Raw genomic sequence first — 23712 nt, forward strand, 5'->3', positions numbered from 1 at the left:
TAATAAAGTTGGTCTGAAAATCAATAAAGCTAAGACAAAAATAATGCTGGTCGACAGATTTGACACTATTCAACTGACTAACATATTACAGGAATACCAGATAGTAATCACCTTTGTCTATCTCGGGTCTAGTATAACTAACGATGGTAACTGTGAAACAGAAGTTCGGAGACGTATTGGTATGACAAAAAATGCGATGAGTCACCTAACTAAAGTTTGGAAAGACAGATCTATCTCTCAAAATATCAAGATGAGACTGGTGAATGCCCTTGTATTCTCAATATTTCTATACGGAGCAGAGACTTGGACTCTTCGCGCATGCGAGCGCCAAAAAATTGATGCCTTTGAGATGTGGTGCTGGAGAAGAATGCTGCGCATACCTTGGACAGCTCATAGGACAAACGTTTCCATTCTAAACCAACTCAATATTAAAAAAAGGCTGTCCACAATATGTCTGCAACGAATTCTGCAATTCTTTGGTCACGTGGTTCGCAGAGGTGACGACAGTTTGGAGAGATTAATTGTTTCTGGAAACGTTCCGGGGAGAAGATCAAGAGGACCAACTAGATGGTCTGACCAAATAAAGCATTCAGCTGGAAACTCATTCTGCGAAGCTCTTAGAGCAGCTGAAAATAGAGACCAATGGAGAAACATTGTTAGGAATATTGGAAGAAATCACGATCCTCAGTAATGGGGAAACGGCAGGAGAGAGAGATAGTGTGATGCCTAGATATTTAAACTCCATCACTTGTTCTATTTATCTAACTCTCCAACTCTAATGTACATGTCAGTAGATTTGCTGTTGTAACATGTATTTTGTCTTTTTTGGGGAAATTATGATGTTAATTTTTCTGGTGGTTATGTTAAATTTGTACAGCATACGTTGTAAAACGTCTTCACTTTGAGAGATTAGTTTTGCATGGTCTGAATAGCAGATTATTTTAAGTTGTTTTTCCCCCATTCTGTATCCTTTTTTAGTTGTTACTTTTTCATTATTTCATCCATGATCAGGTTGAACAATAGATGACTAAGAGAATCCCCGCCTATCCCATTGTCAGCTTCAATTGGATCAGTTAGTTCTTCTACTTTTACCTTTATTGTGTTGTTCTGGTAGATATTTTCGATCGTTTTAATTATTTCTAGAGGTATGTACCTCTCTTGTGTAAAGTAAATGGATAACGTCCTTTAATTTGACTCTACCAAATACCTTTTTAAGGTCTACGAAGCTTTGTAGATTTATATATTAATGTTATATTTTAGAGGGATACCGTTCAGCTCCAACAGAAAGATCTGGACGATCTGAGAGCGCAATTAGATAGTTACAAAAAGGAGAGGTCGAACGAGGATAAGAAACTGAATAAAACGATTAATTATTGGGAGAAACAGGTAAGGTGCGATAAACATAACGTAAATAAAAATATAGGCGAAACCTAAGAGACTTTCATTTCCAAATAAAAATAAATAAAAAAAATCTTAAGGATTTCTTAGGTCTTAAACAAATTCTGACTTTCAGTAATAGACCAGGGCGCATCTGTAAAAATATTAGTACATTTCGACGTTGAGAGGTGACTCATATTTTTTTGCAGAAATTGCTTGGAAATAACTCATATAATAATATTTGAGTTATCCTCCCACTCAAAAAGGTCCGGAACATTGTTTAAACAATCAAAATGTCAAAAAATGAAGGAAAACTCGATGTTTTTCTTCGTTTTTTGATTATAACTTTAAAAGTGTTCATTTTCGAGAAAAGTTGTACTGACATAAAAGTTGCCTAATTAAATTTCCTACAATATACGATTCGTTAAAAAGTTTTAAAAATTGTCACCCTTGTTGCAAAATAGCAATAATTGCGAAAAAACGATAAAAAAACAAGTATTCGCATTTTAAGTTTTTCTAGGACCTTCATATTTTAACCAGAAAAACTATATGATATAAGAAAATAATACTGTGAATTTCATTAAGATCGGTTCAATAGATTTTGTAAAATAAATTTTGCAATCCAGCTTTCGCAAAAAAAATTCATTTTTTCAAAATGTTGCAGGACTGAAAATAAAGCAGACAGCAAGTTGAATTATTTTTTACATACAGAAGAATACTGTACCTTTTCATTTGCAATTTGCAAAATTTAAGTCGGTTAACCACTGGCGTCAGCAATTTTTTTAAGTAAACATTATTTTTTGGTGCTACGTGCAGGACAGCGGACAGTTCGCTCTGATTGGGCATTCCAATGACCTTTGATAATGATGGATAAATTTTAATTTTTAGTACATTTCGATATAAATAAATAAATTTGTTTATTGCAAAATAAAAACACATACTCTGTCCTTTGAAACAACACTTTTTTTGGAAACAACTTTGTTCATATATTTTAAGTTAGAGAATAAAAGTTTATTATTTTTAAACATATGCAATTGTTTAAACAATATTTCACAAACAATAATCAAATTAGTTTGATTTTTGTGGAATTAAAATATTAAAATACAACAAAATATAGAGTAAGAAAATATTAGATAAAGATTGGAGGAAATTTTGGTGGAAATCAACTCGTAGTCTAAGAGCTGGGAGCGGATTTTGTGCGTGATAAGTAAAATGGAAAAACTATGCGTGGATATGTTGAATTAGTTGTGTACATGACTTTCACCAACGGCCATAAACCAGAGTGGGAGCCGAGGGTAGTTATAAGGGGTCAAAGTCGCGGTTTTTATAATTTTTTTTATGACGCTCATGATCGAGATAGTGCACCAAAATTTGGGAATAAGTAGGTCATGACGTACCTAAGTAAAATCTCTAGGGGCGCAACGCTGCGTGGCCGACAAAGGAGTGGGAGTAGGGGTGAATATAAAAAATATAAGGGGCTTTTCGTGATTGAGATAGTGCACCATTTGGGTATAAGTAGACCATGACATAAGTAAGTAAAATCCCCAGAGCCGGAAACCAGAGTGGGGGAGGAAGGTAGTTATAAGGGGTCAAAGTCCCGTTTTTTATTATTTTTTTGTGACGCTCATGATCGAGATATTGCACCAAAATTTGGGAATAAGTAGGTCATGACGTAACTAAGTAAAATCTCCAGGAGTGGAACGCTGCGTGGCTTACAAAGGGGTGGGGCAGGGGTGAATTTAAAAAATGTAAGGGGTTTTTTGCGACGTTCGTGATTGAGATAGTGCACCAAAATTTGGGAATAAGTAGACCATGGCATAAATAAGTAATATTCCCAGAGGCGGAAACCAGAGTGGCGGACGAGGGTAGTTATAAGGGGTAAAATTCGCGGTTTATTATTTTTTTTTGTGGCGCTCATGATGGAGATAGTGCACCAAAATTTGGGAGTAAGTAGGTCATGACGTAACTAAGTAAAATCTCCAGGGGCGGAACACTGCTTGGGATACAAAGGGGAGGTAGGCAGGGGTGAGTATAAAAATATATGGGGGTTTTTTTGGCGTTCGTGATCGAGATAGTGCACCAAAATTTGGGAATAAGTAGATCATGACATTACTAAGTAAAATCTCCAGGGGCGGAACGCTGCGTGGGGGACAAAAAAAATAATACACACTGCGACTTTGACCCCTTAAAACTACCCTCATTCCCAACTCTGGTTTCCGGCTCTGGGGATTTTACTTAGCTAAGTCATGGTCTACTTATTCCCAAATTTTGGTGCACTCTCTCAATCACGAACGTCGCAAAAAAACCCTTATATTTTTTGTATTCACTCCTGCCCCACCCCTTTGTCGGCCACACAGCGTGCCACCCCTGGAGATTTTACTTAGTTACGTCATGACCTACTTATTCCCAAATTTGGTGCACTATCTCGATCATGAGCGTCATAAAAAAATAATAAAAACCGTGACTTTGACCCCTTATAACTACCCTCGGCCCCCACTCTGGTCTCCGGCCGTTGGTGAAAGTCATGTACACAACTAATTCAACATATCCCCGTATAGTTTTTCCATATTACTTATCACGCACAAAATCCGCTTCTATCTCTCCGACTATTGTGCGAATTGAACACCGCTGTCCTGCGCGTAGCACCAAAAATTAATGTTGATTTAACAAAATTCCTGACGCCGTGGAAGTTAATGAATTTTAATTTTAAAAATTGCAAATGAAAGGTAGAGTATTCTTCTATATGCAAAAAAAATTTCAACTTGCTATCTGCTTTTTGAATTTTTTTTGCGAAAGCTGGACTGCAAAATTTATTTTGCAAAATCTATTGAACCGATCTTAATGAAATTCATTGTGTTCTTTTATTATGTCATAAGGTTTTTCTGGGTAAAATATGAAGGTACTAAGTGTAGCATAAATGGTTGAAAAACGTAAAATGCAAATACTTGTTTTTTTTTATGGTTTTTTCGCAATTATTGCTACTTTGCAACAAGGGTGACCATTTTTAAAATTTGTAACCAATCCTATATTGTAGGAAATTTAATTACGCAACTTTCATGGCAGTACAACTTTTCTCGGAAGTGGATACTTTGAAAGTTATAATCAAAAAACGAGGCAAATAATGGAATTTTTCCTTAATTTTTTGACATTTTGATTATTTAAACAATGTTCCGGACCTTTTTGAGTGGGAGGATAATCTATTAAACCGATCTTAATAAATTTACAGTATTGTTTTACTATATCGAAAAGTTTTTCTGGGTAAAATATGAAGGTCCTAAGTGTAGCATAAATGGTTTAAAAACGTAAAATGCAAATACTTGATTTTGTATGTTTTTTTCGCAATTATTGCTATTTTGCAACAAGGGTGACTATTTTTTTAATTTTTAACCAATTCTATATTGTAGGAAATTTAATTACGCAACTTTTATGTCAGTACAACTTTTCTCAGAAATGAATAGGTTCTAAAGCACAGATTATGTTGGGTTAATCTGTGTCTAAAGGTATAATCAAAAAACCAATAAAAAAATCGAATTCTTCCTTCATATTTTGACATTTTGATGATTTAAACAATGTTCCGGACATTTTTGAGTGGGAGGATAACTCAATTATTATTATAGGAGTTAATTCCAAGAAATTTCTACAAAAAAATATGAGTCACCTCTCAACGTCCATCTCAAAACAGATGCGCCCTGGACTATTATACCTTATACCCCATCCTTCTATAATTTGTAAGGAATAAAGGTAATAACTGAATAAACATGGGGAATCTAAAATATGCATTCCACAACACGTCAATCTATCTAAGCAAATATCAAACGAATTTTGATTCCTAGTACTGAATTCGTGCGTAAGAATGAAGGTAAATAGAGACAGTTAACCCTAGAACCACAAGGTGAAATTAGCAACGACTTTCACAAGGTGGTGTCACCGGCGGCGACCCGAAAATATTTTTCAAAATAAACGACATTTAAATATTTTTCAAATTTATTTAACAAATCATTTAGTAAATGATTCGATTTGTAATCAGAAATCGCATGGTTACATAACAGTGAGCAAAACTAATATACAGAGTGAGTCAAAATATAAAAGCACTTATTTCTGACGTATTATACTTTTTAGGATGGCAAAGGTAATTAAAACCCAAGTTAAATTTAATAGTTTATTTTTATATCATTTACAGTCTTTACAAAAACTAAATTGATGTTCTGCACACATTTTTTGCACAGTAAACACATTTTTTGCACAGTAAACACATTTTTTGCACAGTAAACGCAAATATGGCGTCCTTTTCTATCCTCTGGTGGGGTCGAAAAAATTTGGGCGGTAAGGTCACCGCCAGCGACACCACCTTGTGGTTCTAGGGTTAATATTTAATTTCGTTTCAGAGACTCCCATCTGTTTACATGTGTTTCAAGTAGTGATGTTAATTATAGTTATTTTCGAGTATTCGTTACAAATCGTTACTTTTGTATAAAATAATCATTTACAGTATTCGTTACTTTGATTACTATGATTACTTTTGTATTTGAGTACCGGTAATCATATCGAGAATCGTATTTCTCAGTAGGTAGGTATTTTGTATAGGTATTCCGATATAACAACGACCTTCACCGATCTGTTTAAGGGATAAAAATGATTTGATTACTATGCTTACGTTTCTTACTTTTGTATTTGAGTACCGGTAATCATATTGAGAATCGTATTTCTCAGTAGGTAGGTATTTTGTATAGGTACAGATATAGATAAAAATATAGGGTTCTCGAATTCGATCTTTGTTAATGACATACATTACATATTTTACCTCCATTATACTTCCCTCTGTTTCATCCCTCTGTTTCCCTCACAGTGTAAGGCTCTGACTCTCACACTCTTAAAACGCTTCATACCGATAACGATATTCGATAATACTCGTAAAATACCGGTCCCGTCCGTTACTCGCTGGGATTCGATTGGTAGAAAGTAATCAAGTGTACTGGTTGTAGATACAATAGTCGGTACTCGCTCTGATACGATTGATACGAAGTAATCAGAGTAATCAAAATATATAGATACAATAGTCGTTACTCGCTCTGATACGATTGGTACGAAGTAATCAGAGTAATCAAAGTAACGATTTGCCTCTCTGTATAGTAATCGTTACTTTCGGTATTCGTAAGTAACGAGTACTTTGTAACGAATAGATACTTTTTCAACATCTCTATTTTCAATCTCTTGATCTCATCAGAACAGTCTGTGGTGTGCTCTGAATAGGAAACAAATCTAACTGTCCTGTAAATAAAATTATTATGAAATAATTTGCAAATAGACGCTATAGCGACATCTATCAAAAGATTAGGTGAAACTAAGAGATTTCCATTTCCAAATCCATAAATATATTTCCATATTTCCATAAATGAAAACAAAAATATAAAATATTTTATTGTAAAAATAAGAGTGATAATGAGAAAGTGAGAAATAGTGAAGAAATAATGATAGTGAGAAATAGATTTAGGGCCGGTTGTTCGAACGCTAATCAAGAAGTTGATTATAATCAATCATTTATTGTAATCAATTTTCTTGATGGGAATCAAATCGCGACATGAAAAATACATGTAAAACACTAATCAGTTATTGATTGCAGGTAAAACAGTAATAAGAATATAGCCGCAGCTCTTAAATTATTAAAAATTGCTTATTATTATTATTGATTTGTAAGTAAAAACAAGAAATTAACATCAGAAAGAGTTTAATCGTTGATTGATAAATACGGAAAGATACGAAACCCTATGCATTATTTTGTTGTCTTTAAAACCTGCCCGTATAGTGGCGCGCCTAGCTTAAATTTGTTGGAACTAGCCTTAGAGGGAAGTGTAAAATTCTCCCTACTCAAGGAACTAGCCAAGAACACGCGGTTATTTCACGTGGCCCGTATTCAAAATTTTAACGCAGCAGTCACTATCATATTAATCTGTATTAATTTTTTTTTGTTTTTGTTTCGGCAAAAATGTTGAAAATATAAATTGACTATAGAGTTTTTTTCACTACTCTTGACCTCACAAGTAAATACTTTTCGAGTTATTTGCGAGTGAATATATTCATTTCTCAAAAAATAGTACGTTTTTAGACGGATTTTCGCAAATAACTAAAAAAGGAAGTATTTCACCAAAAAAACATTCATAGCAAAAATACAGCTTATCAAAAAGTGAAAAAAATGTTTTAAATAAATATGACATATTATGAAGTCGTAGACCCAGTAAAAGCAGAGTTATAGCTAATGAAAAGTAGGTTCTTATTATTTGTCAAATTCAAAATTGAATATTTCTATATGAAATAACCAAAAAATTAAGAACTTTTCGGGGAAAACTCATCATAACTTTTTAAAAAGTTTAAAATAAGCTTGCGCACAAAATAAGCTTTTGCGCACAAAATAAAGTTGATCCTTTTTTTTTTGTAAAAAATATCTAAAAATCACCTCCTAATTAGCATCTCAAATGAAATTAATCAGTAGCGCTTCATAAGTTACTTTACGTATGTATGCTTATTATAGAGGATCTGTAAGTTTCATCGGTTCATAGTGCTTATTTTTGAAAGGCTGTAGTTAAAAGGGCTTCAATGAGTCACTAATCACGAGTATATGCAAATTCGTAACAGCCATATCTTAACCAATTTTTGTATTACAGAAAAACAAAATATTCAGAAAACCAAAACCTTTAAACTTTGGGATATTTCGTATCGTAAGTTATTTAAAAAAAAGGCATTTTTTTCAAAATAAAAAAAATACTGTAAAACTAAATTTACGATGAAATTTACAGATCATGTGTATTATAAACAATACATAAGTAAAGTCACTTGTGAAGCGGTAACAATAATTTGATTTTATTCGTCTTGAGGGGCCAAACGAAAAACACAAACTACTTTTTTTCTTTTTAAATCGTGTGCTGTTGTGATTTATAGCAAATTTATAGCATCTCTTTCGAAATAAAAATTTTATGCAAGTTCCCTTTTAGAGGGTGATTTTCACGCTTTTTTAAAACTATTTTTACAAAAAAGGACCAACTTTATTTTCAGCGTAACGTGCTTACTTTATGCTAGAAACATTTTTAAAAACAAAGCTTTTTAAACACTTTAAAAAAGTTGCGATGAGTTAGCAAATTTATAGCATCTCTTTCGAAATAAAAATGTTATGCAAGTTCCCTTTTAGAGGGTGATTTTCACGCTTTTTTAAAACTATCTTTTACAAAAAAGGACCAACTTTATTTTCAGGGTAACGTGCTTACTTTAATGCTAGAAACTTTTTTAAAAACAAAAACAAAGCTTTTTTAAAGAAATGTGATTTATTTTTTGGTTATTTCACGTTGAAATATTCGATTTGGAATTTGACGAATAAGAACTTACTTTTTTAGCTACAACTCTGCTTCTACTGAGTATAAAGATTTTATACAGACATTTTTTTTTTTAATTTTTTATAAAGTATATTTTTATTGAATACCTTTTTCGATAAAATATTTACTAGTTGTGTTATTTGCGTAAAACCGTCTAAAAACGTGTATTTTTTTGTTAAAAAACGAACATATTCACTCTCAAATAACTCGAAAAGTATTAGCTTAGTCAAAAAACTGAATGGAATAAAACTTGCTACAATTAATCAGTTTATCCACTTGATAGATACTAGATAGTATTAGACTTATTGATATTATAGCTACCTAGCCTTATACAAAGTGGATTTAGAAAGTCCACATCTACATTAGACAACCTAGTGGATATTGAATCTGTAATTCATGGGTAATTTGGATGTGATAAAGTATGTTTGGCTTATGGCTATCTTTTATTATATTGTATAACGCGTGCCATTTGGGGATTAGATATAAGAATTCTATTAAGTTGGTCAATTCCAGGAAACATAAAATTTATTAGTAATTTCCTATATAGACGAAACTTATTCGAATAGATAACGTCCTTTTAGACTCAAAAATCCAATTAAACGACATTCCTCAACGGTCTACTCGTTGCACTTTTCCTTATTGCAATCAATGACATCGCTAAATCACTTAACCCACTAGTCATTTAGAAATTAGAGAATTGGTCAAACACTACTGGCCTAGAATTTTCTCCCACTAAAACGAAAACAATAATCTTCAGTAAAACTCCAAAGAAGCACATTATACTACCAAAAATCTACCTAAAGAATTTCTTCTTCTACTTTTTCTTTTATATAGGCAGTACTGCCTGTTTTTCTTCAACGGTGCCTTTCATTCTGTCCCTAAATTGTCATTCCATCTTTTCCTTGGGCATCCTATACTTCTTCGGCCTAACGGTGACTTATCCCTGGCTATTTTTATTATCCTTGATTCAGACATCCTGCTTATGTGTTGATTCCACTCTTCTTTTCTATTCTTTACCCAGGTATTTATATTGTCTACCCCACATATGCATCTGATTTCCTCACTTCTTACCCTGTCCCGTAGTCCTTTTCCAGCAATCCTTCTTAAAATCTTCATTTTGTTGGTATCCAGACATCTTTGTATTTTGCTTGCATCTGGTCTTGTTTCGGCAGTGTAAGTCATAACTGGTCTAATAACTTCAGTCAAATGACTTATATATTCGGTCCTTTGATTCCACTCAAGGTATTTGTTTTTCCAAATTGTGTCATTTAGGCATCCGGCCGTTCTACTGGCTTTAATTATTAGTCTTTAACCTCTTCTTCGATATTATTGTCGGCTGATAGATTAATTCCCAGGTATTTACTTTTATTGTCTAAGTCCAACTGGCATCTTATTGGTTCTTTGGATATTACTAAGCTTTTTGTTTTTGGGCTGATATTTTCATATTCATTTCTTTTGCGCTAATGTTGAATTCGTGCAGTAATCTTTGTAGGTCGTCTTCGCACTCTGCTACTAACACGGTGTCATCAGCGTAACAGAGTATTTTTATCTCTTTATCGCCCATTTTTTACCCTCTTTTTTCTTCACTTGTTTTATCATTGCATCCAGCGTTATGTTTAACAGTAGAGGGCTTAGTGAATATCCTTGCTTGATTCCTGTGTTTGCTTCTATATGGGTTCTGTTATTATTCCATTGACTTCATTTCTATTTTATTTCGTACATAAAGGTTTTCTATCAGTTTTATAATATCCAGTGGTAAATTTTTGTCATATAGTAGGTGTATCACGTCTTTTAATTGTATTCTATCAAACGCTTTCTCTAGGTATATAAAACAGAAAAACCCTCGCTTCTTATACTCTAATGATTTCTCCGCTATTTGTTTTATCACAAAAACTGCATCGTTATGATCTTCCCCTTCTAAATCCTTGTTGTTCAACCGATATATTTATGCACGCCATTATTTTCTTCATCAGTATTTTTGTTGGGAGTTTCAGTATAGTGCTCCGTAAATTAATCCCTCTATAATTACTGGGGTCTGCCCTATCACTTTTCTTAAATAACGCTATCATCTAAGTGGTACTCCATTCTTCTGGAATTCTTCCTGTATTTATTATTTTACTTATCAGGATATTCAGTTCTTTGTGAACTCTCTCTCCTCCGTATTTTAAAAGTTCATTAGCTATTCCATCTTTCCCTGGTGCTTTTCGATTTTTCATCTGTTTTAAGGCGTTCGTTATCTTCCTCTTTAATTTGTGTTTGCTCATCCGATTCTAATCCTGGTTTTCCAGTTCTTCATGATTAGCTGTTTGATACAGGTTTTCTAGGTAAGTTGTCCATGTATTTGTATCAATATGTTTTACTTCTACTATCAATTCCTTCATCTCTGCTGTTTGACCTCTTATCATTTTCCACATTTCCTTTTGCATCCCGTATAAGTCGTGCTCCATCTCTTTTGAAAATGCTTACCAATGTTCTGTTTTCTTCCTTCTTACTATTGAGTTTAACTCATTTCAAACTCTTTTATATTCTTCACATATGTTTGTCTCGTTCTTTTGAATTTGTATTCTAGCTAGATTTTCTTTTTTTTTGGCATTTTATTTTTATTTCTTCACAGATCCATGGGGTGTTCTCCTTTTCTTTCGTATATGTTTACTTATCTTACGATCTCCAAATGCGTCCGTTGCTGCCATTTTGATATTATCTCTAATCTTCCTCCAAATTTCTTGTATGTCTTCATCTGGTGTTATGTAGTTTTCGTTCAGTACTTTTTGCAGTCTTCTCTGGTATAAATCTCGTGTTGACAAGTCTTGTAGCTGTTTTACCTTTATTCTTGTCTCACATTCAATAGGGTCTTTTTTCCTGTTTTTTTGTAGATGTATTCTGATTTTTCCAAGTACTAGGTTGTGATCACTTCCGATATTAGCTGCACTTAAACATCTTATGTCTAGTACTTGAGAATGATGGATGTTTCTGTTTGTCAATATATAATCAATCTTTGTGTCTGAAGAACGTATTGTTTATTCGAAATTCGTTCTGAGAGCAAAAGTTAATAAGTAGTTCCTAAAGAGTTTACAATAAATTATTCATAATTGATTAACTTCTTGGGAATAAAACTGGATAATCGTCTATCTTGGTAAGACAATATACACTCACTCCGCTCAATTTAATGAAAAATATCTCTCATAAACAATGGGATGTCGACGTCCAAACTCTTATGACTGTTTACTGAAATTTGGGTTTCAACCTGAGATACAGTCGGAAAAATGAAAGAATACCCATGAACGAACATATAAAACACGCTGTATTTTCCTGTCATCATGCCGCAAAGAAAATTGCCCAGCGCAAGTACATGTAATAATAATTATTACATGTACCTGTGCTGGCCAATTTTTTGTGTGACACGGTGACAGGAAAATACAGCGTGTTTTTTATGTTCGTTCATGGGTATTCTTTCATTTTTTCTACTGTACAATACGCTAAAGTGTTACGTTTGGCTTGTTCTCTTGTATGTAATGAAAGCATGGATAATAAAGGCCAGCTCCACTAACAAACTTGAAGTCTTTGAAATGAGGTGCCTGCACCGAATGCTTAAAATATCATGGACGTATTTAGGGACATATTGCGAGGAGAACGATATACTTGTCGGCAACTGGAACTCGAAGGAAATATAGAGGGTAAGAGAGGTCTAGAAAAAGATGTCATGGCTGGTTAATATTCGCCAAATGATATTAATGAAATTACTCTTAATAGAATAATGTAATCGTGACTATCTAATATCTCACCTGACAATACAATGCACGGTGGACGTCTACGCAGAAATACACGGCACCTTTAAGAAGTAAAGTTAATAATAAATAATTCAATAATTATACTTAGTCACTATTTTCCCCCTAACTCGGAAAATATCAACGGCACGAAAAAACTTGGAAGAAATTGTTGGAAATCGCGATTGCAACCATTCATGAGTCCTTACAATTTTTCTCTCGAAGAGTTTAAAGTGGCCGAGCGGGTTACTAAGTCAATTTCATTTAAGTAAATACGTTTGCAATATCTCCAAACAAAATATACAATTATCAGAAGAGACTGTAATTAACGAAAATAACTACCTATTTTTTTTATCGAGATTATGAGGCAAATAAGAAATGTACAATATCTAAAATCACCGAGTAAGTATTTTTCTCGTTAAATAAATTTTTTATTAAATAAATTATATTATTATACGTATATATTATATAAAATTATTAAATAAACTTTAGAATATTTAATGATTTGTTTCAAGAATTCAAATTAGAAGACAAATTACAACTACAAAATTATTCTTGCTAATTTAAAAACGAGTTTAGAAAGTAATACATAGGTACACTCCAATAATTATTTTAAAGATTGCCATTGTTATCGTTGAATGAGAACTCAAATTTAAATGCATCAAAAGAATTAAATAATTTTTATTTTAATCCGATCGACCCGACCGACCCCAAATTCCGATAACCAAAGCTACCTGAATACGTCTCATCGTTGTCTCAGGTAAATTCAATCTCGCACCTAGAAAGCTGCTAACGCCATCTATTTCTAAAACCACTGGTGTCGTACATAAACGCTCATTTAGTTTCGTATCTTCCAGTATATTTATCAGTCAACGGTTTAATTATGTTTTATTTTAAATTAAAACCAAAATAATAAAATAAATCAGTCAACATAACCTCAAAATGCGACATCTGTCAGAAGTACGCTTAATCAAATATAATTTTAATTAAATATTTGATAATGATCAGTTTTGATTAGCGTTCGAACAACCGGCCCTATGAGTCTTTACGACCTAAAGTTAATCAAAATAAATTATTACTTTTTTTTAGTGTAAATCACTTCAAGAGGAAGTTAAAACTTTGGAAGAGAACAACGACCGTTTGACGAAAGACTTGACTGATTTTAAATCGAAATGTTCGATATCAGATACGAAACTATTGGAACTGCAAGAACAATTACAAGAAACACTGGCCGATGCAAATGTAAGTAATATTTGTTTTAGTCTCTTCACTCACAGTAAACTATTGCAAAACCTATTAGACCTGGATCCCGCGTACCAAAATAAAGTTTATTAATAGCAAGCTGAAAATTTGTTAATAGCTTGACGGTGTCTAGTCGGACAAACTTTGATGTATGGAAACACTGGAATAGGGGAAGTTTTAATTGTGGAACAGGTTAAAAATTTGGACCGTCAGACTACGAAAACGTCCCATGTATTTTGTCGGACAGAACTTCCAAATGATTTGTTACCCTTTCATTAAAGCTGTGTTGACATGAGTCAAGTGAATTGATCAACTCACTTAAGTTCAAGTGAGTTGAACGCTCAAAAAGGTTTACATGTTTCAATTGACTTGAAGGCATTTCGGTAAAAAAAATGGCGCCAATAGGGATTCATTGCGGTATTTTAAATACAGTTCTATCTATTTCTACTGAATTGAAAAAAATATTGTTAAAAGTAAAACTGTGCGGCGCAAAAGAAGATTCTGGTGCAGAGAATGGATTAAACGTAGAAGTGAACTAGGGGCATCGGCAAGGGTATTACAAGAACTAAGACATGAAGAACCAGAAGATTATAAAAATTTTCTAAGAATGACTAAGGAGAAGTTAAACTTTTTATTGGAAAGAGTAACAATACATATTATACATATATTGGACTTAATTAAGTGCTTTGAATTTATGCTCATAGTATTCTTAGATAAACAGAAAAACCCAAGAGTCCCTTGCAAATATTGGGGGTCTTTGTTTAATTTAAATACCTATTTTAATTGTTATGCCAATAGTTACCAAATCGGGTGGCGTTGTCAAAATACAAAATACTACTAAATTAATCAAAACTGTTGTTGCTTAGTAAAAAATTCTAATAATTTATTTAATTTGACTCATTTATATCGTCAATTCAGACATATTTTATACATTTTAAAGTAGAAGACTTTAAAATGATATTGCCAATATTTATGAGTTGCGTTCCTGGGACGACTTTACTGAAACGTTAATAAAATAGTTACCACGTTCTTTCTGAAGCAATTCAAGGAGTAGGTGGGGTATTTTACGAACCATTTTGTAAAACAAAATATCGTAAATTTGAAAAATCAGTTGATGTAGAAAGAAATTTTTCCATTTACAAATATATTATGTACTCAGAAGCCATAAGTTTTTGTTAAACAAAAAGATTTTGAACACCATTTAATAGTTTATTGTTAGCACAATTCGAAATAATATCATTTACTTGTTACCCGCAAATCTCGATTTCTATATTCTAAACTTTTTATATTCCACAAACATGGACATTTTTCATAAGCTACACAGGGGTGGCCAAACTTTTTGTAGTAAGGGCCACAAAATATTTTTGGTCTATTACCGAGAGCCGCAATATTTGTTACCTTAACATGTTCCAATTTTTAACTGTTTACTGATTTTGTTTAAGGGGTGGGGGGCATGGTTTGAAATCAACATTTCAAGCACCTTTTCTTGAATTTTGTTTGAAATTATGGTAGAATTATTTTATTTTTAAATTAAATAAACATATATTCAGTACAATCCAAAGATTATTAAAAAAAAACAAGACCAAATATTGAAAAATAAGCCAACGGTGGCAAACTTTTACAGGCAGCTCCAAAAAAAAAAATGGATTTTGCAGTAGAACTCGTCAATGCATCATATGAAACAAAAAATTCAAAAATATTTTATTAGCTTATGAGTTTCTCGAGGTAATGCTGTTGAGTTTTTTAGTTTTAACGATTTTTGAGTTTTTGATCAAAATACAAGTCAATATAACGAAATTTTTATAAAAAAGGGTGAAAATCAACATATTTATTATTGTTAACCAAAACAATCTCGACAGAGTTACCTCACGAAATGTCTAAAGACAAGCTATGAAAAATTTTAGGTGGATCTGTCAAGTAGGTAGTTTCAAGTAGGTAGTTTTATTTCAATGTGTTTTTGTCTGTCAAATCGTAAAGTGATGCACGCCGGAATATGTTTTTGAATCGCAGAGTAATTTACAAAAGAGATGGGAACAGCTGTTGAACGTTTCTCACTACGCTTAAGCTACTGCAAAGCGAGTCGAAGGTAGGGATATTAAATAAATATGCTGTACTTTCGGTAATTTTACTCCGGTCAAGCTGAAAATTTTAGAGAGTAATCTTGAAGTTTATTTGTTTATTTTTTTATTTATGTACTTTCATTTAAAATAATAAAAAATCAAAAATTCCAAATTTTTCAAACCGTACCCCTCCCCCCTAAACAGCATTCGCACTTAACTAAGCATGGTATTTCCTTCAAATACCGTCTCGGCAAAATGTTATGGTTGGTATTGACCTTACGTGAGAGGGAGTGAAAAACAGCTACTTTAAAAAGAGGTAGGTATATTAGGTCCGCCTAATATTGTCCAAAAATTCAGTAGTGGAAGTACCTAGAGAGGAGAGGTTTGACATTGTTGCCAAACTTATTGTTTTTACTTGACCTGTTGCATGTCGTCTTTTCAGCATTTGAACAATGTTCTATGACAATAAAATTTGGGCAAATTGATTTAAATAACATCTTATTATTTTTATTGGGAATATGCCACAATTGTACTTTAAAATAAGCTTAGACATATTGTTTTCACCCAATTTTGAAAAAATGTGAAAACTTTGAATTATCCATGTCCGTCTGTCCGTCCCTCCGACCGCAAACACAACTCCTCCGTCATTATACCGTCATTATAGGTGGAATGACAAATGAGGTATTGAATGAAAGGCTTATAATACAAGGATGGTACTAAAGTTTAGAAATTTTACCTGGTACTTCCGGTTTTAGAAATGCAACCGGAATTACTGTTTTGAAGTCACTGGAATAGTACAAGCAATATATTATTCGACGCGCCTTAGCAAGACGAGAACAAATATGTACTTCCGGTTTCATGACAGACTGCGTGTCCGTCCGTCCGCGAATATCCTTCGTTTAGAATGACAAGTGAGGTGTCGAAATAAAGCTTATAACTCGAAGATGGCATTAAAGATGACAAATTTGACTTCCGGTTTTAGAGCTTTAACCGGAAGCGATATAATATTCGACGTACCTGAGCAAGATAAGAACAAACGTATACATCTAGTGTTTAAATCATTTCCGGTTAAAAAAGTTCTAACCGGAAGTGCCATATTATAGTCGCAGAAATTATACATGTAACATGTCAATCGAAGCGTATTGAAAAGTCAAGCTTGAATCTTTAGTTCCGGTTTTGAAGGGTACCTAATTTCTATTTAAACAATAATTATGACCGAAAGTTTAGTAAAAATGGCTCAATCGACAAATTAGTGAAATCTTATATCAATCGACGCAAAGTTATAACTTTGCGTCGATTTTAAATATCGACTTTAGGTTCTACTTTCGATCACTTTAGGTGAAAACCTAGGACTTACTAAGTCCAATTACTTGTTTTGATTTTCACTTCGGAAATCGTTTTATATAAATAAAATTTATTAATGTTTTGTATTTTGGAACGATTTCCGAAGTGGAAATCTAAACATCAAAATAAACTTATTTTAAATTCAAATTGTGCCTGATTTCCAATAGTAAATTGCATTAAGATGCCACAAGAAAAAAGTTTCAGAAAAATATTAATTGGCAACGTTGTGTAGGTATATCATTCACAGGTGGGTGTGGTCGCTTGTGTCTAACCTGTTAAAGGTTAAAATGTTAAAGTTTAAGTTTAGTTAGTATTCATTCGTCTGTTAAGGGAGCGTGTGTTGAATTCAATTTAAACTGGAGAAAAAATTACGTTTTTTATGTAAAAATAAGATATTTGGTATTTTCCAAATAATATCTTTGAAACCATATTTTCTTTAAAATTTTTTGGAGATAATAGGTGTTAAAATAAAAATTAGTTCTATAAAAATGAAATAAAATACAATTAATTCTATAAAAATGAATTAGAAAAAATAAAATTTGTTCTAAAAAAATTAAATCAAACAAAAAATAATTGCAACATTACTGTTTAAATTAAAAATAATTCCAAACAATTAGAAAGTATAAACTAAATTGAATTCTTAGGGAAGTAAATGTTAAAACAATCCACCATTTTCATGCGAACAATAACCAAATCTGTTATACAATGCATTTCTCATGGCGTTGAGTTCATCTGCCGATATGTTTTGGCTAAGTTGGATAATCTTTTCTCTCAGTTCATCTAAGTTGGTGGCTCGTTCGAACTCATGCCCATACAAATTGTTCTTTAGCATCCCCCAAAAATAAAAATCTAGGGGAGCTAAGTCGGGTGACCGAGGGGGCCATTTTATTGTACCGTCTGTACTAATGACACGTTCACCAAAAGTTACAGATAAATAATGTTTAACTGCATTTGCATTATGTGCAGGACAACCGTCTTGTTGGAACCATGTTTCGTTGAAGTTAATTCGAAGACGTACAAGTTCAGGAATAATTTGATTTTGCAATAATTCAAGATATTTGACAGCGTTTAAATTCCCTTCGATGAAAAAAGGACCAATAATATGGTCTCCCAAAATTCCAACCCAAACATTTAACTTTTGTGGATACTGTGTACGTACAGACACACTCAAATGCTTATTTGCCTGAGACCAATAACGTACAACGGATGAATTATGTCTTTTGTGAATAGTGAAGGAGGACTCATCTGTAAATAAAGTATTTCTCAAAAAATTATTATTTCTATTGCATCTCTCCATCATCTCTTCCCAAAAAACCATCCGTTTAAAATGATCATCAGTAAATATTTCCTGAGTCGTTTGCACTTTATAGCAATGGTATTTATTTCTTTTCAAAATATTCCTCACTGTTCTTGCCTTCAAATCAACTTCATCGGCGATTTGTTGACTAGAACACGGCGTCGCTTCTGCCAATGCACATACTTGAATTTCTCTAGTTTCTCGTGGGGAGAGATTTTCTTTTCGCGAGGTTGATCTGGTGGGCAGCATGTTTTACACCTGCCATGAGTACAGCCAAACTTTTCAAAGTGGTGAATAATTGCCAATACAGTTTTTTCGGAAGGTATTGGCCGATTTGGAAAAGCTACAATGAATTCATTGATAGTGTCTTGTACTGAACGGTTCGGATGACAGTACAATTTTACTATTTGTACTCGTTCTTCAGTTGTATAAACAGTCGGCATATTTATATTTAATTCCTAATTTTTATGTTAACACCTCGAAGTCTACCTCTAAAAAGAAATAGCCAGCCGACTTCGTGTCCCTTTAAGCACATTATGTGCCCAGTGTTGCCCAACCGTCGGCAAACTTTTTCCCTCAACTTACCTTAAAAGTTTACACTTTTATGGAAAAATTTACTACTGTTTACAAAATCTGAGAAGATATGTTGAATTATTTTCAAATATTTTGGACTGGGGCAAAAATTTCCTTTTGGGTTAACTCTTTCCCTATTATCACATTTTATGTTAAAAATGCCCGCAAATGGGGGAAGTTTTCCTCTGGTTGGCAACACTAAAGCACAACAGCTTTGAGAAGCGGTGTCAGTAACTGATAGGATTATGGTACTATGTTGCCAAAATTATCGTGTTTTATCGGAAATTATGTTACAATTTCGTCAAATAAAACTGCGATTCTGTAAATTTCCCATGATTTTGAGAAAGTTTGTACCAGTATTTGTCAATTAGTGTTTCATTTTTAATATCTTCACCCAATTCAGTCCAATTTTTTGAATCAATTTAATGTTTTAATTCAAATATGTATGTAATAGCAACCCTGCATTTTACGTATAATACGGGTCGGTCTTAGACAAGGAAAGGGATCGGTAATAATCGTGTTTCGTGTTGACATTCTCTGATGGGCGTGCATGAACAATGTGGTGGGGAGGACAAGGGGAAATACGATTGATATCTTTGTCTATTCGATGAAAACATGATTTTATATCTTTGTTAGATATCGCATTAAATTTTGCTATACCAACCATAACATTTTGCCGAGACGGTATATCTTATATATAAAAATCAATTGCTGTGCGTTAGTCTCGCTAAAACTCGAGAATGGCTGGACCGATTTGGCTACTTTTGATGTTGAATTTTTTGTGGAAGTTCAGGGAAGGTTTATACGGTTTTATATTGTCATTTTACTAGCCACCAAAATTTTTACAGCTATATGTATAAAATGCTCTTTTTACAGTGTTTGTTGCCATACTCCTCCGAAACGACTTTACCGATTTTTATGAATTTTTGCAAGTATACTCGACCGGACCGGGAGTAGGTTATTATCTATATTTCATACCCGTGCGTCTTAAGGGGGGTTGCCCCCCTGATATTTATTTCTATTTTTTCGGAAAATTTCTTTTTTTTTAATTTTATATTATGTGGAACGTAAAGATACGTACAACCCTAAAATTTCACTTTTCTATCACTAACTGTAACTTTTTAATGGCCATTTAAATATTTTACACCTATATAAGCAAAAGAAAGTCGTGACAGTTACCAACACATAACTCGAGAACGACTGAATAGATTTTTATGAAATTTTCCACGTATATTCGACCGGACCGAGAATAGGTTGTTGTGTATTTTTCATATTCGTACGTCTTAACGGGGGCTGTCCCCCTAATATATTTTTTTATTTTTTTGGTCAAACTGTTTTCTCTTAATTTTGTGTGATGTGGAAGGCAAAGGTAAATACAACCCTAAATTTTCACTTTTCTATCTTCGATCGTTATTTTTTAATAGCCATCTAAAATTTTGCATCTTATATATAAAAATCAATTGATGTGCGTTAGTCTCGCTAAAACTCGAGAATGGCTGGACCGATTTGGCTAATTTTGATGTTGAATTTTTTGTGGAAGTTCAGGGAAGGTTTATACGGTTTTATATTGTCATTTTAGTAGCCACCAAAATTTTTACAGCTATATGTATAAAATGCTCTTTTTACAGTGTTTGTTGCCATACTCCTCCGAAACGACTTTACCGATTTTTATGAATTTTTGCAAGTATACTCGACCGGACCGGGAGTAGGTTATTATCTATATTTCATACCCGTGCGTCTTAAGGGGGTTGCCCCCCTGGTTATTATCTATATTTCATACCCGTGCGTCTTAAGGGGGGTTGCCCCCCTGATATTTATTTCTATTTTTTCGGAGAATCTCTTTTTTTTAAATTTTATATTATGTGGAACGTAAAGATACATACAACCCTAAAATTTCACTTTTCTATCACTAACTGTAACTTTTTAATGGCCATTTAAATATTTTACACCTATATAAGCAAAAGAAAGTCGTGACAGTTACCAACGCATAACTCGAGAACGACTGAACAGATTTTTATGAAATTTTCCACGTATATTCGACCGGACCGAGAATAGGTTGTTGTGTATTTTTCATATTCGTACGTCTTAACGGGGGCTGTCCCCCTAATATATTTTTTTATTTTTTTGGTCAAACTGTTTTCTCTTAATTTTGTGTGATGTGGAAGGCAAAGGTAAATACAACCCTAAATTTTCACCTTTCTATCTTCGGCCGTTATTTTTTAATAGCCATCTAAAATTTTGCATCTTATATATAAAAATCAATTGCTGTGATATAAAAATCAATTGCTGTGCGTTAGTCTCGCTGAAACTCGAGAATGGCTGGACCGATTTGGCTAATTTTGATGTTGAATTTTTTGTGGAAGTTCAGGGAAGGTTTATACGGTTTTATATTGTCATTTTAGTAGCCACCTAAATTTTTACAGCTATATGTATAAAATGCTCTTTTTACAGTGTTTGTTGCCATACTCCTCCGAAACGACTTACCGATTTTTATGAATTTTTGCAAGTATACTCGACCGGACCGGGAGTAGGTTATTATCTATATTTCATACCCGTGCGTCTTAAGGGAGGGTTGCCCCCCTGATATTTATTTCTATTTTTTCGGAAAATCTCTTTTTTTTTTAAATTTCATATTATGTGGAACGTAAAGATACATACAACCCTAAAATTTCACTTTTCTATCACTAACTGTTATTTTTTAATGGCCATTTAAATATTTTACACCTATATAAACAAAAGAAAGTCGTGACAGTTACCAACACATAACTCGAGAACGACTGAATAGATTTTTATGAAATTTTCCACGTATATTCGACCGGACCGAGAATAGGTTGTGTATTTTTCATATTCGTACGTCTTAACGGGGGCTGTCCCCCTAATATATTTTTTTATTTTTTTGGTCAAACTGTTTTCTCTTAATTTTGTGTGATGTGGAAGGCAAAGGTAAATACAACCCTAAATTTTCACTTTTCTATCTTCGACCGTTATTTTTTAAAAACCATCTAAAATTTTGCATCTTATATATAAAAATCAATTGCTGTGCGTTAGTCTCGCTAAAACTCGAGAATGGCTGGACCGATTTGGCTAATTTTGATGTTGAATTTTTTGTGGAAGTTCAGGGAAGGTTTATACGGTTTTACATTGTCATTTTAGTAGCCACCAAAATTTTTACAGCTATATGTATAAAATGCTCCTTTTACAGTGTTTGTTGCCATACTCCTCCGAAACGACTCTACCGATTTTTATGAAGTTTGGCAGTTATGTTTGGTCTGACTGGGAGTAGGTTTATATCTATATTTCATACCTCTACGTCATAAGGGGGTTACGTATGACGTCATAACTCTCAGAATAATGACGTGAAAAATACGAAATTAAGTAGGTGTACTCCTTGCTGAATTCCGAACAGAACCGTACTAAAATTTTTTCTCTAGCTGAATCGGTGTCCAAAATACAATACCTTAAGCCGTAGAAATATTCTGAGGACAGAAGAAGAACGAGCAACAAATTTCATCGAAGAAAAGTCCAACTGTTTAACTTTTGGACTTAAATTGCACAAAATATGAATTTCTTAATTTTTCGAAACTTTCAAAAAATATCTCTACCGAACTTTTCTGACGAACGGCAAGCAGGAGAAAAGTTCTGAGCACACGAAAAGAACAAGCAGCAAATTATAAAATTTTATTTAATTTTAATTAATTTTGTTTCATTTTATTTAATTTTATTTAATTTAAGTATTTTATTTATTTTCGTTTATTTTATTTTATTTCATTTTATTAAATTTTAATTATTTTTATTAGATTCTGTTTATTATTTGTTTAAATTTATTTATTATTTTTATTTAAGTTTATTCAGTTTTATTTATTTTTATTAACTTTTATTCAATTTTATGAAATATTTTCATAAAGTTTCATTTTATTTAATGATATTTAATTTTAATTTTATTTTATTTTGATTAATCAACACCTATATTGTTGGACAACCCCCAACCCAATTATAAATACAGGGTTGTTTTGAATGTAAATAAAATAAAGCTGTTATATTCATTATAAGATAAACAAATTTAAGATTGCAACTGTTGCACTGCAAACTTTATTTTGTTACTTCTAACTATACATACTTTATTACTTCAAACATCCTGTGTAATTCATTAAAAATAATAATAAAAACTCATTCACGTCGAGCATTTTTTGTTTATTAATTAGGAATTCCTTTTGTTTATTATAAGTTTATTGTTTACAAAAGTTTGTTTTTATCTATTGAGGCAGTACGAAGTCTGCCGGGTCAGCTAGTGTGTATCTATATATTTATTTATATTTATTTTATCTTTGAACCTATTTCTTTTTTCCCTGAGATTGTTCTGAAGCTATTTCCTTGTGACATCTTATGCAATTTACTATTTTATTTGAGAATAAGCCACAATTTAAGTTTGAAATTAAATTTATTTGACGTTTCGAATTACGTTTTGAATTAAGCATTTATTTAATTAGTTTAATTTATTAATGTTTTGTATTTTGATAACGATTTCCGAAGTGGAAATCGAAACGTCAAATAAATTTAAATTCAAACTTAAATTGTGGCTTATTCCCAAATAAAATAGTAAATTCTATTTTCACATTGCTATTAGTTACTTAATATTTGAAGGGAAATTCCGTGCTTAAATAGATGCAAACACGCTTCATACATAATATGCAACA

General features: G+C 32.6%; 1 protein-coding gene across 4 annotated transcripts in view; it reads left to right on the forward strand.

The window, feature by feature from the left end:
• LOC114327680 (hamartin) overlaps positions 1–23712 on the forward strand; it is a 117254-nt gene that overhangs the window by 63357 nt on the left and 30185 nt on the right. For all 4 annotated transcript variants that reach the window (XM_050643606.1, XM_050643609.1, XM_050643607.1 and 1 more), the window contains 2 exons: positions 1261–1386; positions 13592–13744. In XM_050643606.1, coding sequence (XP_050499563.1) covers positions 1261–1386; positions 13592–13744 — 279 coding nt within the window. The remainder of the gene's footprint in view (positions 1–1260; positions 1387–13591; positions 13745–23712) is intronic.

The sequence above is a fragment of the Diabrotica virgifera genome, chromosome 2, assembly GCF_917563875.1.
Source record: "Diabrotica virgifera virgifera chromosome 2, PGI_DIABVI_V3a".
NCBI classification, from domain to species: domain Eukaryota; kingdom Metazoa; phylum Arthropoda; class Insecta; order Coleoptera; family Chrysomelidae; genus Diabrotica; species Diabrotica virgifera.